Here is a 15,688-nt window from a genome sequence, read left to right as displayed (position 1 = left end):
CCGTCTACCACGATGGCGCCCTACACACCCGTGTGATATACTGGACATGAAGCTGATCGGCCGGATAGAGGAATGTTCTTCTAATAGACTCCGCATCACTTCCACAGTCCCTGCCGCGCTCGGTACGGCCTCAGTCACATACGAGTTCTCGCCGCTTTCTCTGTTAGGCCGGAGTCACACTAGAGAGAAATACGGACGAGTGCTACGCAAGAGAAAACTCACACAGCACTCGGAACAAGGTTAATCTATGGGGCAGCTCCCATCAGCCGATTGTTTCTCGCCCGTATTATGCGAGCGATTTCCACCGTATCTCGTCCGAGACTCAACAATGCAGGTCTATGGGTGCGAGAAAAAAAAAACGGATTACACACGGACCATGCGTGTGACTTGCGAGAAATACGCACCGGTGTCCTTTAACAAAAACCGGCAATTCAGTGCGCTATATTGTAAAATCACACTGACCGTTCAAAAGTTTAGGGTCACTCAGAAATTTCTTTATTTTTGAAAGAAAAGCACAGTTTTTTTCCAATGCAGCTAACATTAAATGATTCAGAAATACACTCCATACATTGTTAATGTGGTAAATGACTATTCTAGCTGCAAACGTCTGGATTGTAATGCAATATCTTCATAGGTGTATAGAGGCCCATTTCCAACAACCATCACTCCAGTGTTCTTATGGTACTTTGTGTTTGCTACTTGTGTAAGAAGGCTAATGGACGGTTAGAATACCCTTGAAAACTCTTGTGCAAGTATGTTAGCACAGCTGAAAACAGTTTGGCTGATTAGAGAAGCTATAAACCTGACCTTCCTTTGAGCTAGTGGAGAATCTGGAACTCTACATTTGTTGGTTTCATTAAACTCTCAAAATTGCCAGAAAAAAAGGACTTTCATGTGAAACTCGACAGTCTATTCTTGTTCTTAGAAAGCTATTCCAAGTGAGAAGATGGCAAGAAACTGAAGATTTCCTACAATGGTGTGTACTACTCCCTTCAGAGGAGAGCAAAAACAGGCTCTAACCAGAGTAGAAAGAGAAGTGGGAAGCCGCGCTGCACAACGGAGCAACAAGACAAGTACATTAGAGTCTGTAGTTTGAGAAATCGACGCCTCACAGGTCGTCAACTGGCAGCTTCATTAAATAGTACACACAAAACGCCAGTGTCAATGTCTACAGTGAAGAGGCAACTCCGGGATGCTGGCCTTCAGGGCAGAGTGGCAAAGAAAAAGCCATATCTGAGAGTGGCTAATAAAAGGAAAAGATTAATATGGGCAAAAGATAAAAGGAAGATTGGTAAAAAGTGTTATGGACAGACGAATCCAAGTGTGAGGTGTTTGGATCACACAGAAGAACATTTGTGAGACACAGAACAACTGAAAAGACGCTGGAAGAGTGCCTGACAACATCTGTCAAGCATGGTGGAGGTAATGTGATGGTCTGGGGTTGCTTTGGTGCTGGTAAAGTGGGAGATTTGTACAAGGTAAAAGGGATTTTGAATAAGGAAGGCTATCACTCCATTTTGCATCGCCATGCCATATCCTGTGGACAGCGCTTGGAGCCAATTTTATCCTACAACAGGACAATGACCCAAAGCACACCTCCAAATTATGCCAGAACTATTTAGGGAAGAAGCCGGCAGCTGGTATTCTATCTGTAACGGAGTGGCCAGCGCAGTCACCAGATCTCACCCCCATTGAGCTGTGGTGGGAGGAGCTTGACCGTATGGTACTAAAAAGTGCCCATCAAGCCAAATTGTGGGAGGGGCTTCTGGAAGCATGGGGGGAAATTTCTCCAGATTACCTCCGCAAATTAGCTGCTAGAATGCCAAAGGCCTGCAATCCTGAAATTGCTGCAAAGGAGCATTCTGTGACCAAAGCAAAGTTTGAAGGAGAAAATTATTATTTCAAATAAAAATCTTTTTTTCAAACATTGTCAATGTCTGGACGAGATTATAAATTCATTTGATACAGGAAAGATGTATATCTTTGTATCTTTGTACCGTGTTAGCCAGTAGATAGAAAAATATTCAGGATTGAGAGTCCTCAGTGGTTGATGCCTTTTAATGGCTACCTGAAAAGATGGTAACACATTGCAGCTTTCCAGACTCCTCAGGTCTCTTCATCAGGCATTGACTAATACAACATCTGAAGAGTCACATATTTATGCACAATACAGCCTAGAAAAAATGCAATAGATAAGACAAGTGATGTGAAGCAGAACTAGACCCCAATCAGAGGACCATAAAACATCCGGACTCCTTATCTATGAACTGGTCCAATGTTTATATTTATGTTTCTCCCTCTCCCATATTGATAGTTCTACTTCACGTCACTTGTCTTATCTATTGTGTTATTTCTGTGCTGTCTTGTGTATAAATATGTGACTCTTCAGATTTTGTATTAGTCTAGCCTGAAGAAGAGACCTGAGGAGTCTGGAAAGCTGCAATGCGTCACCATCTTTTCAGTTAGCCATTAAAAGGTATCAACCAATGAGGACTCTCAATTCTGAATATAAATTCATTTGGTAACTCATGTGATTAATAAAAGTATGAGTTTTCATGGAAACCACAAAATTGTCTGGGTGACCCCGAAACTTTGCAACGGTAGTGTGTATACCAGTGACACACACATATATATATTTATATTTCATAGAGATATAGATAGCAGAATCGGTTAAAATTCAATTGTCGTCATCTGTAAAATCACTGCAGAACCCGACAGGATGAGACATTGGTTACATACAGTGAACCATGGCATATCCGTTAGATTTATATATGTCCCTCACCAATAATGTTAGTAGTGTGTTTGTGTGTAAAATTTTGGAGCTTTAGTTGTTAAAGGATTAATTCAAGGAAAAAACTTGTGTGGGCTCCCAAGAGAGGACAAGCCAGTGACTGAGGGCAGAAATTAATAGCCAGCGGTAGTCACTGAGGCTGCGCAGCCTCCCCGCCTGACCCGCGGTGAACTCACCAGCGTGGGAAAGTATTCAGTAACTTTCCCACGCTAATCAGTTCTTCTCCGGTCAGGCGGGGAGGCTGCGCAGGCAGTTTTTCCTTCATTACTCCGTGGTTTACAGTTGGGCCGCTCGTATTAGCACCGCTCCCGGTTGTAAACTATTTAACCCCTTCAGATGGATTGCAGCGTGGGACTTGACTGTACGGTCGACAGGTATGGGATAGTGTTGCTTTTTTATTGGAGAATGATGGCTTCGCTTGGATTGGGAGTGAAATAAAGATGGAAAAAATGTGTGTTTATCTCATACTATTGGATTAACAATGGATAGGTGTCTTATTGAACCTCTACATTATTAACCAGGCTTAATGTCATCTTACAATAGCAAGGTGACATTAACCCCTTATTACTCCATATGCCACCTGCTACAGGGGAATGGGAAGAGAGTGGGTACCTGCCAGAATAAGTGCATCTTACAGATGCTCGTATTCTGGGGTGGCTGGCGGCAGATTTTTTTTAGCGGGGGGGGGGGCAAAAACAATGGTCCCTCTCTAGGCTATTAATATCTGCCCTCACTCACTGGCTTGTCCTCTCTGGCGGAGAAAATTGGGTGGGAGCTGACGCAAGTTTTTTCCGTGAATTAATCCTTTAATTTAACACCTACAGCTCCAAAGATTTTACACACATACGCTACTAACATTATTAGTGAGGGACATATATAAATCTAACGGATATGCAATGGATTACTGTATGTAACTCATGTCTCATCCTGTCGGGTTCTGTAATGATTTTACAGATGCCTGCAATTGAATTTTAACCGATTCTGCTAGAGATATAAATATATATATATATATATATATATATATATATATATATATATATATATATATATATATATATATATATATATATATACACACACACACACACACACTATATACACACTGTATATATGTTTTCATCAATATTTGAGGCCATGGACCCATTATTTGTCCATTCTGCAAACCAGCGAGAAAATCTCGCCGTACGGATGTCACATGGATCCTCGCATTGCACACGGCTGACAGACGGATCACTGCTCAGGGAAAATTTCTGTGATTCTCGTCTGTAGAACACGGACCATATTTTTATACATTGTGTGTGACTCCGGCCTTACGGATAGAGCCCGAACCTAGTAAAATCTAATAGTTTGCACCAAGAATGGAGACAATTCTGATTATGATCCGACTCGCTGCTCAAACTCGCCAATGGAAGTGTATGAGTCTGTGGAAAAAAAAAAATTGTGCAGTACTCAATGAAAAACGGGCAGAACACGGCCGGCATCTGACTATTAGGAGAATCTTCCAGCAGATTTTATTTGCATAAAAAAAATGAAAAATTGATGGTAAAACAACAGACACCGAGCAAACATTGATATCTCATCCTAAATTGTGATGAACATCGGTCAAGTTTCAGCACAAAAGAAAAATCAATGACGTCTGAATGACGGACTGTCCGGCGATTGTGCGGCTCATCTCCCCTCGGACTGTCCGGCGATTGTGCGGCTCATCTCCCCTCGGACTGTCCGGCTCATCTCCCCTCGGACTGTCCGGCGATTGTGCGGCTCATCTCCCCTCGGACTGTCCGGCGATTGTGCGGCTCATCTCTCCTCGGACTGTCCGGCGATTGTGCGGCTCATCTCTCCTCGGACTGTCCGGCGATTGTGCGGCTCATCTCCCCTCGGACTGTCCGGCGATTGTGCGGCTCATCTCCCCTCGGACTGTCCGGCGATTGTGCGGCTCATCTCCCCTCGGACTGTCCGGCGATTGTGCGGCTCATCTCCCCTCGGACTGTCCGGCGATTGTGCGGCTCATCTCCCCTCGGACTGTCCGGCGATTGTGCGGCTCATCTCCCCTCGGACTGTCCGGCTCATCTCCCCTCGGACTGTCCGGCGATTGTGCGGCTCATCTCCCCTCGGACTGTCCGGCGATTGTGCGGCTCATCTCTCCTCGGACTGTCCGGCGATTGTGCGGCTCATCTCCCCTCGGACTGTCCGGCGATTGTGCGGCTCATCTCCCCTCGGACTGTCCGGCGATTGTGCGGCTCATCTCCCCTCGGACTGTCCGGCGATTGTGCGGCTCATCTCCCCTCGGACTGTCCGGCGATTGTGCGGCTCATCTCCCCTCGGACTGTCCGGCGATTGTGCGGCTCATCTCCCCTCGGACTGTCCGGCGATTGTGCGGCTCATCTCCCCTCGGACTGTCCGGCGATTGTGCGGCTCATCTCCCCTCGGACTGTCCGGCGATTGTGCGGCTCATCTCCCCTCGGACTGTCCGGCGATTGTGCGGCTCATCTCCCCTCGGACTGTCCGGCGATTGTGCGGCTCATCTCCCCTCGGACTGTCCGGCGATTGTGCGGCTCATCTCCCCTCAGATTGTACGGCGATTGTGCGGCTCATCTTCCCTCAGATTGTACGGCGATTGTGCGGCTCATCTCCCCTCGGACTGTCCGGCCATTGTGCGGCTCATCTTCCCTCAGATTGTACGGCCATTGTGCGGCTCATCTCCCCTCGGACTGTCCGGCGATTGTGCGGCTCTTCCTGGTGTGATGGCAGAACGGTGCTGTGCGCTCTGAGCCAATCAGATGTCTCCTGACTCCCGTTTCTGTACCACTGTGAGTAGAGAGAAGCTGCAGCTGCATCCCCCTCCTCCCTCTCTGAGATCTCCTGTATTCATCCACCTTGTAACAATGTGTCAGTGCTGCTGATGTGCTTCGCTCACAGAGGATTATCTGCACGGATACACGATATCTCACCAACTATACAGAGTAATTGCACTTGTATATTTTTATTTCTTGTTTTCAAGCGTCGAGAAGGGTAAAATTGCAGAGTTGTGTATAAATATAAATGCTGTGCCTTTTTCCGCCATTTGTGCCTCGGCTCCTCGCCATCTTCATCATACACTGATTAACCCCTTATTTCTATAACCCCGGAGCCAGTAACAGACGGAGGAGAGGACGGGTCGATTTTCTGGAAGGTTTCTTATTCTGAATCTTCTTCAAGGTCTTCAGTAAAAATAACTTTGTGGAGCTCGGAGCGGCGGCTCCAAGGATCGACAGACTCCTGCGGAGTCCATCGCCCTACATTACTCTGTGGCCCGGCCGCCAGCGACTCCACAGCCCCCCGGCGATCAGCGGATCCATAATATCAGAGAAACCCACCGGGAAGAAAGGAACTTGTGACCCCAACTAGAGGCTCCAACAAAGGGCCAGTGGTGGATATGTGCAAAAGTGAGGTATCCAAGCCGGATAGTAGTGCTTAAAGCTGTGGCATCTCAGCCGGAGGACGGCGTCTATAACTGTGGTATCTCAGCCGGAGGACGGCGTCTATAACTGTGGTATCTCAGCCGGAGGACGGCGTCTATAACTGTGGTATCTCAGCCGGAGGACGGCGTCTATAACTGTGGTATCTCAGCCGGAGGACGGCGTCTATAACTGTGGTATCTCAGCCGGAGGACGGCGTCTATAACTGTGGTATCTCAGCCGGAGGACGGCGTCTATAACTGTGGTATCTCAGCCGGAGGACGGCGTCTATAACTGTGGTATCTCAGCCGGAGGATGGCGTCTATAACTGTGGTATCTCAGCCGCATAATAGCGTCTATAACTGTGGTATCTCAGCCGGAGGATGGCGTATATAACTGGTATCTCAGCCGGAGGACGGCGTCCATAACTGTGGTATCTCAGCCGGAGGATGGCGTCCATAACTGTGGTATCTCAGCCGGAGGACGGCGTCCATAACTGTGGTATCTCAGCCGGAGGACAGCGTCCATAACTGTGGTATCTCAGCCGGAGGATGGCGTATATAACTGTGGTATCTCAGCCGGAGGATGGCGTATATAACTGTGGTATCTCAGTCAGATGATGATAGTGTATAGAACTACTGTATCTCAGCTGAGCGATGTATATATAAAGCCATGTGATCGTGGATATAACTTTTGTACATAATATCTTAGCAGAAAGATACAATATATATAACTGCTGTATCTCAGCAGAATGATGAGTAATTGCTGTATCTCAGCCAGATGATGGTGTTTATAACTACGGTGTCTCAGCTGGGTGATCACTATGATCTGCATTATTAATGTTCTCGCACTTACATTCTGGTGTATACGAGTTTATAAAGTAACTTATTAAGGTTTGCACATAAAGACTGACGGTGTGCACAGCGCTCAAGACGTTTGTCAGTGCCAAAGTGCGAGCCGTGTGCGGACGAGCGGAGCCGCAGCCGAATTCCACATTGGTCTGCGCCAGTTTAGTGCAAACTAAGATGTTGTAAGAGAACAGTAACTTCTCCTGAAATGCGCCATTCCCATCACATCTGTGGCGCATCCTCAGAGCCGCTCCCGGTTTCTGCCATCTGTGTGCGCCGTGCACACGGGAATCTCGGTGTCGCCTCCTCGCAGTCTACTCGCCCCCTAATACTTCATTAACATTGGATGAGCGGCGTAACCAGAGCCGAGCGACCTTCATCCAAGGCCAAGGTCAGCGCTGAGGGATTCCCTAGAGAGATCCTTCCCAAGATCTGAGGCTCCTGAGTTTCTCCACAGAAGGCCATCATCACTGGAGGGGGCACTCACCGGTCACTGCACCGCCCATGACGGTGAGCGATGGAAGAACAGTCCAAACAACAAATAATAGGGACTACGGCAACAACGTATCAGTCAAGAAAGCAACAAGGTATCAGTCAGGAAAGCAACAACATATCAGTCAGGAAAGCAACGACATATCAGTCAGGAAAGCAACAAGGTATCAGTCAGGAAAGCAACAAGGTATCAGTCAGGAAAGCAACGACGTATCAGTCAGGAAAGCAACAACGTATCAGTCAGGAAAGCAACAACATATCAGTCAGGAAAGCAACAACGCATCAGTCAGGAAAGCAACAACGCATCAGTCAGGAAAGCAACAACATATCAGTCAGGAAAGCAACAACGCATCAGTCAGGAAAGCAACAACATATCAGTCAGGAAAGCAACAACATATCAGTCAGGAAAGCAACAACATATCAGTCAGGAAAGCAACAACATATCAGTCAGGAAAGCAACAACGCATCAGTCAGGAAAGCAACAACGCATCAGTCAGGAAAGCAACAACGCATCAGTCAGGAAAGCAACAACGCATCAGTCAGGAAAGCAACAAGGCATCAGTCAGGAAAGCAACAAGGTATCAGTCAGGAAAGCAACAAGGCATCAGTCAGGAAAGCAACAAGGCATCAGTCAGGAAAGCAACAAGGTATCAGTCAGGAAAGCAACAAGGTATCAGTCAGGAAAGCAACAACATATCAGTCAGGAAAGCAACAACATATCAGTCAGGAAAGCAACAACATATCAGTCAGGAAAGCAACAACGCATCAGTCAGGAAAGCAACAACGCATCAGTCAGGAAAGCAACAACGCATCAGTCAGGAAAGCAACAACGCATCAGTCAGGAAAGCAACAAGGCATCAGTCAGGAAAGCAACAAGGTATCAGTCAGGAAAGCAACAAGGCATCAGTCAGGAAAGCAACAAGGCATCAGTCAGGAAAGCAACAAGGTATCAGTCAGGAAAGCAACAAGGTATCAGTCAGGAAAGCAACAACGTATCAGTCAGGAAAGCAACAACATATCAGTCAGGAAAGCAACAACGTATCAGTCAGGAAAGCAACAACGTATCAGTCAGGAAAGCAACAACGTATCAGTCAGGAAAGCAACAACGTATCAGTCAGGAAAGCAACAACATATCAGTCAGGAAAGCAACAAGGTATCAGTCAGGAAAGCAACAAGGTATCAGTCAGGAAAGCAACAAGGTATCAGTCAGGAAAGCAACAACGTATCAGTCAGGACTTCTTGAGTCTTCTGTCACCTGCAGTTCTAGTAAACAGGAGGAAGAAGTCGGACAAATTATCCTCCATTATATCGATTCTAGAGAAACCACAAGAACTACATTTCTAGGACAAGGTCCCTTTAAACGTCAGCGCCCCAGGGGGGCAAAGATTAACAAAGTGTCAAGAGCAGAAGAAACCACCGGAAATGTTCCCAGACTCCGAGGAGAAGGACAGGAACGTCACAGGGAAAGTATGGAGGACGGGTGCAGACAGGACCGAGCAATACTGATAATCCGGAGAGATCGCCTGCAAATAGCATCAGTGACCCGGGAAGTCCCTGCACCTCCCATAATGCACCACACCGCTACAGTATCTGTATGTGGCCTGCAGTCCCATGTAACACCACAGATAACACAGTGATAACTCTCTCTCATCATCATCCCGCCACTCCGCACTAGCGGAAAATACTCTGTGCTGCGGAGGATGCGACAAGGCGCGAGACTGACGTCACACGTCAGATCCAGACCAGGGAACAAGCAGGGACCGCCGCACACGAGGCTCTGCGACACTCGGGGCCACAAACTGCACCGCATCCAATCCCTACACACGGGACACCGCACAGCTGGGCAGGATCCCGAGGAAAAGATTAGATACACAGCTCAGCAGTCAGTATCACACAGGAGAGGATTAGATACACGGCTCAGCAGACAGTATCACACAGGATAGGATTAGATACACGGCTCAGCAGACAGTATCACACAGGATAGGATTAGATACACGGCTCAGCAGTCAGTATCACACAGGATAGGATTAGATACACAGCTCAGCAGAGAGTATCACACAGGAGAGGATTAGATACACGGCTCAGCAGTCAGTATCACACAGGATAGGATTAGATACACAGCTCAGCAGAGAGTATCACACAGGAGAGGATTAGATACACGGCTCAGCAGTCTATCACACAGGAGAGGATTAGATACACAGCTCAGCAGAGAGTATCACACAGGAGAGGATTAGATACACGGCTCAGCAGTCAGTATCACACAGGATAGGATTAGATACACAGCTCAGCAGTCAGTATCACACAGGATAGGATTAGATACACGGCTCAGCAGTCAGTATCACACAGGATAGGATTAGATACACAGCTCAGCAGTCAGTATCACACAGGATAGGATTAGATACACAGCTCAGCAGACAGTATCACACAGGATAGGATTAGATACACAGCTCAGCAGTCAGTATCACACAGGAGAGGATTAGATACACAGCTCAACAGAGAGTATCACACAGGAGAGGATTAGATACACAGCTCAGCAGTCAGTATCACACAGGATAGGATTAGATACACAGCTCAGCAGTCAGTATCACACAGGATAGGATTAGATACACAGCTCAGCAGACCGTATCACACAGGATAGGATTAGATACACAGCTCAGCAGTCAGTATCACACAGGAGAGGATTAGATACACAGCTCAACAGAGAGTATCACACAGGAGAGGATTAGATACACAGCTCAGCAATCAGTATCACACAGGAGAGGATTAGATACACGGCTCAGCAGACAGTATCACACAGGATAGGATTAGATACACAGCTCAGCAGTCAGTATCACACAGGAGAGGATTAGATACACAGCTCAGCAGAGAGTATCACACAGGAGAGGATTAGATACACAGCTCAGCAATCAGTATCACACAGGAGAGGATTAGATACACAGCTCAGCAGAGAGTATCACACAGGAGAGGATTAGATACACAGCTCAGCAATCAGTATCACACAGGATAGGATTAGATACACAGCTCAGCAGTCAGTATCACACAGGATAGGATTAGATACACAGCTCAGCAGTCAGTATCACACAGGATAGGATTAGAAACACAGCTCAGCAGTCAGTATCACACAGGATAGGATTAGATACACGGCTCAGCAGTCAGTATCACACAGGATAGGATTAGATACACGGCTCAGCAGTCAGTATCACACAGGATAGGATTAGATACACGGCTCAGCAGTCAGTATCACACAGGAAAGGATTAGATACACGGCTCAGCAGTCAGTATCACACAGGATAGGATTAGATACACGGCTCAGCAGTCAGTATCACACAGGATAGGATTAGATACACGGCTCAGCAGTCAGTATCACACAGGAGAGGATTAGATACACGGCTCAGCAGACAGTATCACACAGGAGAGGATTAGATACACAGCTCAGCAGTCAGTATCACACAGGATTGGATTAGATACACGGCTTAGCAGTCAGTATCACACAGGAGAGGATTAGATACACAGCTCAGCAGAGAGTATCACACAGGAGAGGATTAGATACACAGCTCAGCAATCAGTATCACACAGGATAGGATTAGATACACAGCTCAGCAGTCAGTATCACACAGGATAGGATTAGATACACGGCTCAGCAGTCAGTATCACACAGGATAGGATTAGATACACAGCTCAGCAGTCAGTATCACACAGGATAGGATTAGATACACGGCTCAGCAGTCAGTATCACACAGGATAGGATTAGATACACGGCTCAGCAGTCAGTATCACACAGGATAGGATTAGATACACGGCTCAGCAGTCAGTATCACACAGGAAAGGATTAGATACACGGCTCAGCAGTCAGTATCACACAGGATAGGATTAGATACACGGCTCAGCAGTCAGTATCACACAGGATAGGATTAGATACACGGCTCAGCAGTCAGTATCACACAGGAGAGGATTAGATACACGGCTCAGCAGACAGTATCACACAGGAGAGGATTAGATACACAGCTCAGCAGTCAGTATCACACAGGATTGGATTAGATACACGGCTTAGCAGTCAGTATCACAGAGGATAGGATTAGATACACGGCTTAGCAGTCAGTATCACAGAGGATAGGATTAGATACACGGCTCAGCAGACAGTATCACAGAGGATAGGATTAGATACACGACTCAGCAGTCAGTATCATACAGGATAGGATTAGATACACGGCTCAGCAGACAGTATCACACAGGAGAGGATTAGATACACGGCTCAGCAGACAGTATCACACAGGAAAGCATTAGGTACACGGCTCAGGAGACAGTATCACACAGGATAAGATTAGATACAGCAGCTCAGCAGACATGTAGATAGGTACACGTACATTATTGTTGCTTGTCCCAATAACATTAAGTTCCTATAGACAAAGCCGCATTGTTCAAAAATCACATATAAAACGAGTTATGCGAGTTTATAGGTCATGAATATGACACTGCTACATGGCACACAGGGCACTACACCACCGCACGCACACGGCACTGCTACATCACACATACTGTGCCCCAACCCCAATAATTACCTTTATGTGGTTACAATATGCCAGCAGTAGTGATGATGCAGGGAGTTCTGACAATCTCAGCTCTGCTACCTCGGTATCCCACCTCCTGACAGCTCCGACCTCCTGGTTCTGGATCAGTAATGAGCAGTTTCCTCCCAGTTACTACAAGTGGTCTCTGTTATCAGCAGCTGCAGGGTCACGTTATCAGGGGAGCTGTCACAGGACGCACAATGGCCATTATTATTTATTCTGCCTCCTATACCAGCAGCACAGGGGACCCCAGGAACAGACCAGCGCCCGCTGTGAGCAGCACAAGAGCGGGGCAAACCCGGATCCCCCTGATGACTAATCACCAGTAGGGGGCGCCAGCTGGAAAAAGGACATTTCTGTTACTCAACATTTATGTATAAAGTGGATGGATGGATCAGTGATGGGACAGATGATGTCCGGTGACGTGTACCATCACCCTGTGCCATGGATGGATCAGTGATGGGAAAGATGATGCCTGGTGACATGTACCATCACCCTGTGCCATGGATGGATCAGTGATGGGAAAGATGATGTCCGGTGACGTGTACCATCACCCTGTGCCATGGATGGATCAGTGATGGGAAAGATGATGCCTGGGGACATGTACCATCACCCTGTGCCATGGATGGATCAGTGATGGGAAAGATGATGTCCGGTGACGTGTACCATCACCCTGTGCCATGGATGGATCAGTGATGGGAAAGATGATGTCCGGTGACGTGTACCATCACCCTGTGCCATGGATGGATCAGTGATGGGAAAGATGATGTCCGGTGATGTGTACCATCATCCTGTGCCATGGATGGATCAGTGATGGGACAGATGATGCCTGGTGATGTGTACCATCACCCTGTGCCATGGATAGATCAGCGATGGGACAGATAATGTCCGGTGACGTGTACCATCACGCTGTGCCATGGATGGATCAGTGGTGGGAGAGATGATGCCTGGTGACGTGTACCATCACCCTGTGCCATGGATGGATCAGTGATGGGACAGATGATGTCCGGTGACGTGTACCATCACGCTTTGCCATGGATGGATCAGTGGTGGGAGAGATGATGCCTGGTGACGTGTACCATCACCCTGTGCCATGGATGGATCAGTGATGTGACAGATGATGCCTGGTGACATGTACCATCACCCTGTGCCATGGATGGATCAGTGGTGGGACAGATGATGCCTGGTGACATGTACCATCACCCTGTGCCATGGATGAGTCAGTGATGGGACAGATGTCCGGTGACGTGTACCATCACCCTGTGCCATGGCTGGATCAGTGATGGGACAGATGATGCCTGGTGACATGTACCATCACCCTGTGCCATGGATGGATCAGCGATGGGACAGATAATGTCCGGTGACGTGTACCATCACGCTGTGCCATGGATGGATCAGTGGTGGGAGAGATGATGCCTGGTGACGTGTACCATCACCCTGTGCCATGGATGGATCAGTGATGGAACAGATGATGTCCGGTGACGTGTACCATCACGCTGTGCCATGGATGGATCAGTGGTGGGAGAGATGATGCCTGGTGACGTGTACCATCACCCTGTGCCATGGATGGATCAGTGATGGGAGAGATGATGTCCGGTGACATGTACCATCACCCTGTGCCATGGATGGATGAGTGGTGGGACAGATGATGCCTGGTGACATGTACCATCACCCTGTGCCATGGATGGATCAGTGATGGGACAGATGATGTCCGGTGACGTGTACCATCACGCTGTGCCATGGATGGATCAGTGGTGGGAGAGATGATGCCTGGTGACGTGTACCATCACCCTGTGCCATGGATGAGTCAGTGATGGGACAGATGTCCGGTGACGTGTACCATCACCCTGTGCCATGGATGGATCAGTGATGGGACAGATGATGCCTGGTGACATGTACCATCACCCTGTGCCATGGATGGATCAGTGATGGGACAGATGATGCCTGGTGACATGTACCATCACCCTGTGCCATGGATGGATCAGTGGTGGGACAGATGATGCCTGGTGACATGTACCATCATCCTGTGCCATGGATGGATCAGTGGTGGGACAGATGATGCCTGGTGATGTGTACCATCACCCTGTGCCATGGATGTATCAGTGATGGGACAGATGATGCCTGGTGACGTGTACCATCACGCTGTGCCATGGATGGATCAGCGATTGGACAGATAATGTCCGGTGACGTGTACCATCACGCTGTGCCATGGATGGATCAGTGGTGGGAGAGATGATGCCTGGTGACGTGTACCATCACCCTGTGCCATGGATGGATCAGTGGTGGGACAGATGATGCCTGGTGATGTGTACCATCACCCTGTGCCATGGATGTATCAGTGATGGGACAGATGATGCCTGGTGACATGTACCATCAGCCTGTACCATGGATAGATCAGTGATGGGACAGATGATGCCTGGTGACGTGTACCATAACCCTGTGCCATGGATAGATCAGTGATGGGACAGATGATGCCTGGTGACGTGTACCATCACCCTGTGCCATGGATGGATCAGTGGTGGGACAGATGATGCCTGGTGACATGTACCATCACCCTGTGCCATGGATGGATCAGTGGTGGGACAGATGATGTCCGGTGACATGTACCATCACCCTGTGCCATGGATGGATCAGTGATGGGACAGAAGTCCGGTGACGTGTACCATCACCCTGTGCCATGGATGGATCAGTGGTGGGGCAGACGATCTCTCTCATTAGTAATCTTACCCAAACTACTGCTGCACCAATCCAAATTTTAACTTACCTAGAGACTACTAATCCACTCACCCCACACTACAGAACCAGCCTCAACTGGTGACACGCTATAATCTACTGCTTCATTCCCAAACTCCTGACCGGCTTCCAAGTTCCTGCTGCAGTGCCAGATTACTGATCTACGTAAAGCGCTGATCCAACCCCAACTGTTGACACAAATATTGCCACCTCTCAGTGCATTGCTCCTAACTGATGATCCAGCCCAAACTACCAGTGCACCCCAATTGCCGCTGTACTGCAATTCCAGCCCCAAATTACTGCTCCTCTCAACAACTCTGCAACTTCAGTTTCAATTCCTGACTCTCGTCTGATGGAGCAACGTCCAGAGCGGAAACACCGATAATCCAGCGCCGGATTACTGGAATACACAAGAGACAGAAGAGACAGACTTCCCATCATGGACACCAGTCACTACCTTTGCATATGAAGCACTTGATGTGGAAATGCTTGGATTGGACGCGCAGCACCTCGCCTTTGCATGGCTCCCCACATTTATGGCAGTGGATGAGGGGCTTCTCTGCAGACTGCCCGTGGTCCTGAGAATGGGCGACTGGAAGAGAGAGAAAGAGAGGCGGTCACTAAAGTCCCCAATATCTACCGGCATTACAGTAAAGAACAGCGACAATGAGAAAACGAGGTCTAAGAATCTCCAGAACATTACAGAGGACCTACCAGAGGAGCGTGGAGGAGAAGGACCAAGGAGCGCGGAGGAGAAGGACAGAGGAGCGCGGAGGAGAAGGACAGAGGAGCGCAGAGGGAGGAACCAGGAGGGAGGAG

General features: G+C 48.1%; 1 protein-coding gene across 19 annotated transcripts in view; it reads right to left on the bottom strand.

The window, feature by feature from the left end:
* Window positions 1-15,688, bottom strand: part of ABLIM1 (actin binding LIM protein 1) — a 320,476-nt gene that overhangs the window by 155,231 nt on the left and 149,557 nt on the right. For all 19 annotated transcript variants that reach the window (XM_073556604.1, XM_073556597.1, XM_073556595.1 and 16 more), the window contains exon 2: window positions 15,327-15,461. In XM_073556604.1, coding sequence (XP_073412705.1) covers window positions 15,327-15,461 — 135 coding nt within the window. The remainder of the gene's footprint in view (window positions 1-15,326; window positions 15,462-15,688) is intronic.

The sequence above is a fragment of the Dendrobates tinctorius genome, unplaced genomic scaffold (genome assembly GCF_039654945.1).
Source record: "Dendrobates tinctorius isolate UK_male_01 unplaced genomic scaffold, ASM3965494v1 ptg000236l, whole genome shotgun sequence".
NCBI classification, from domain to species: domain Eukaryota; kingdom Metazoa; phylum Chordata; class Amphibia; order Anura; family Dendrobatidae; genus Dendrobates; species Dendrobates tinctorius.
Note: the sequence above shows the minus strand (reverse complement) of the source record. Positions and strands in the feature narration are given on the sequence as shown.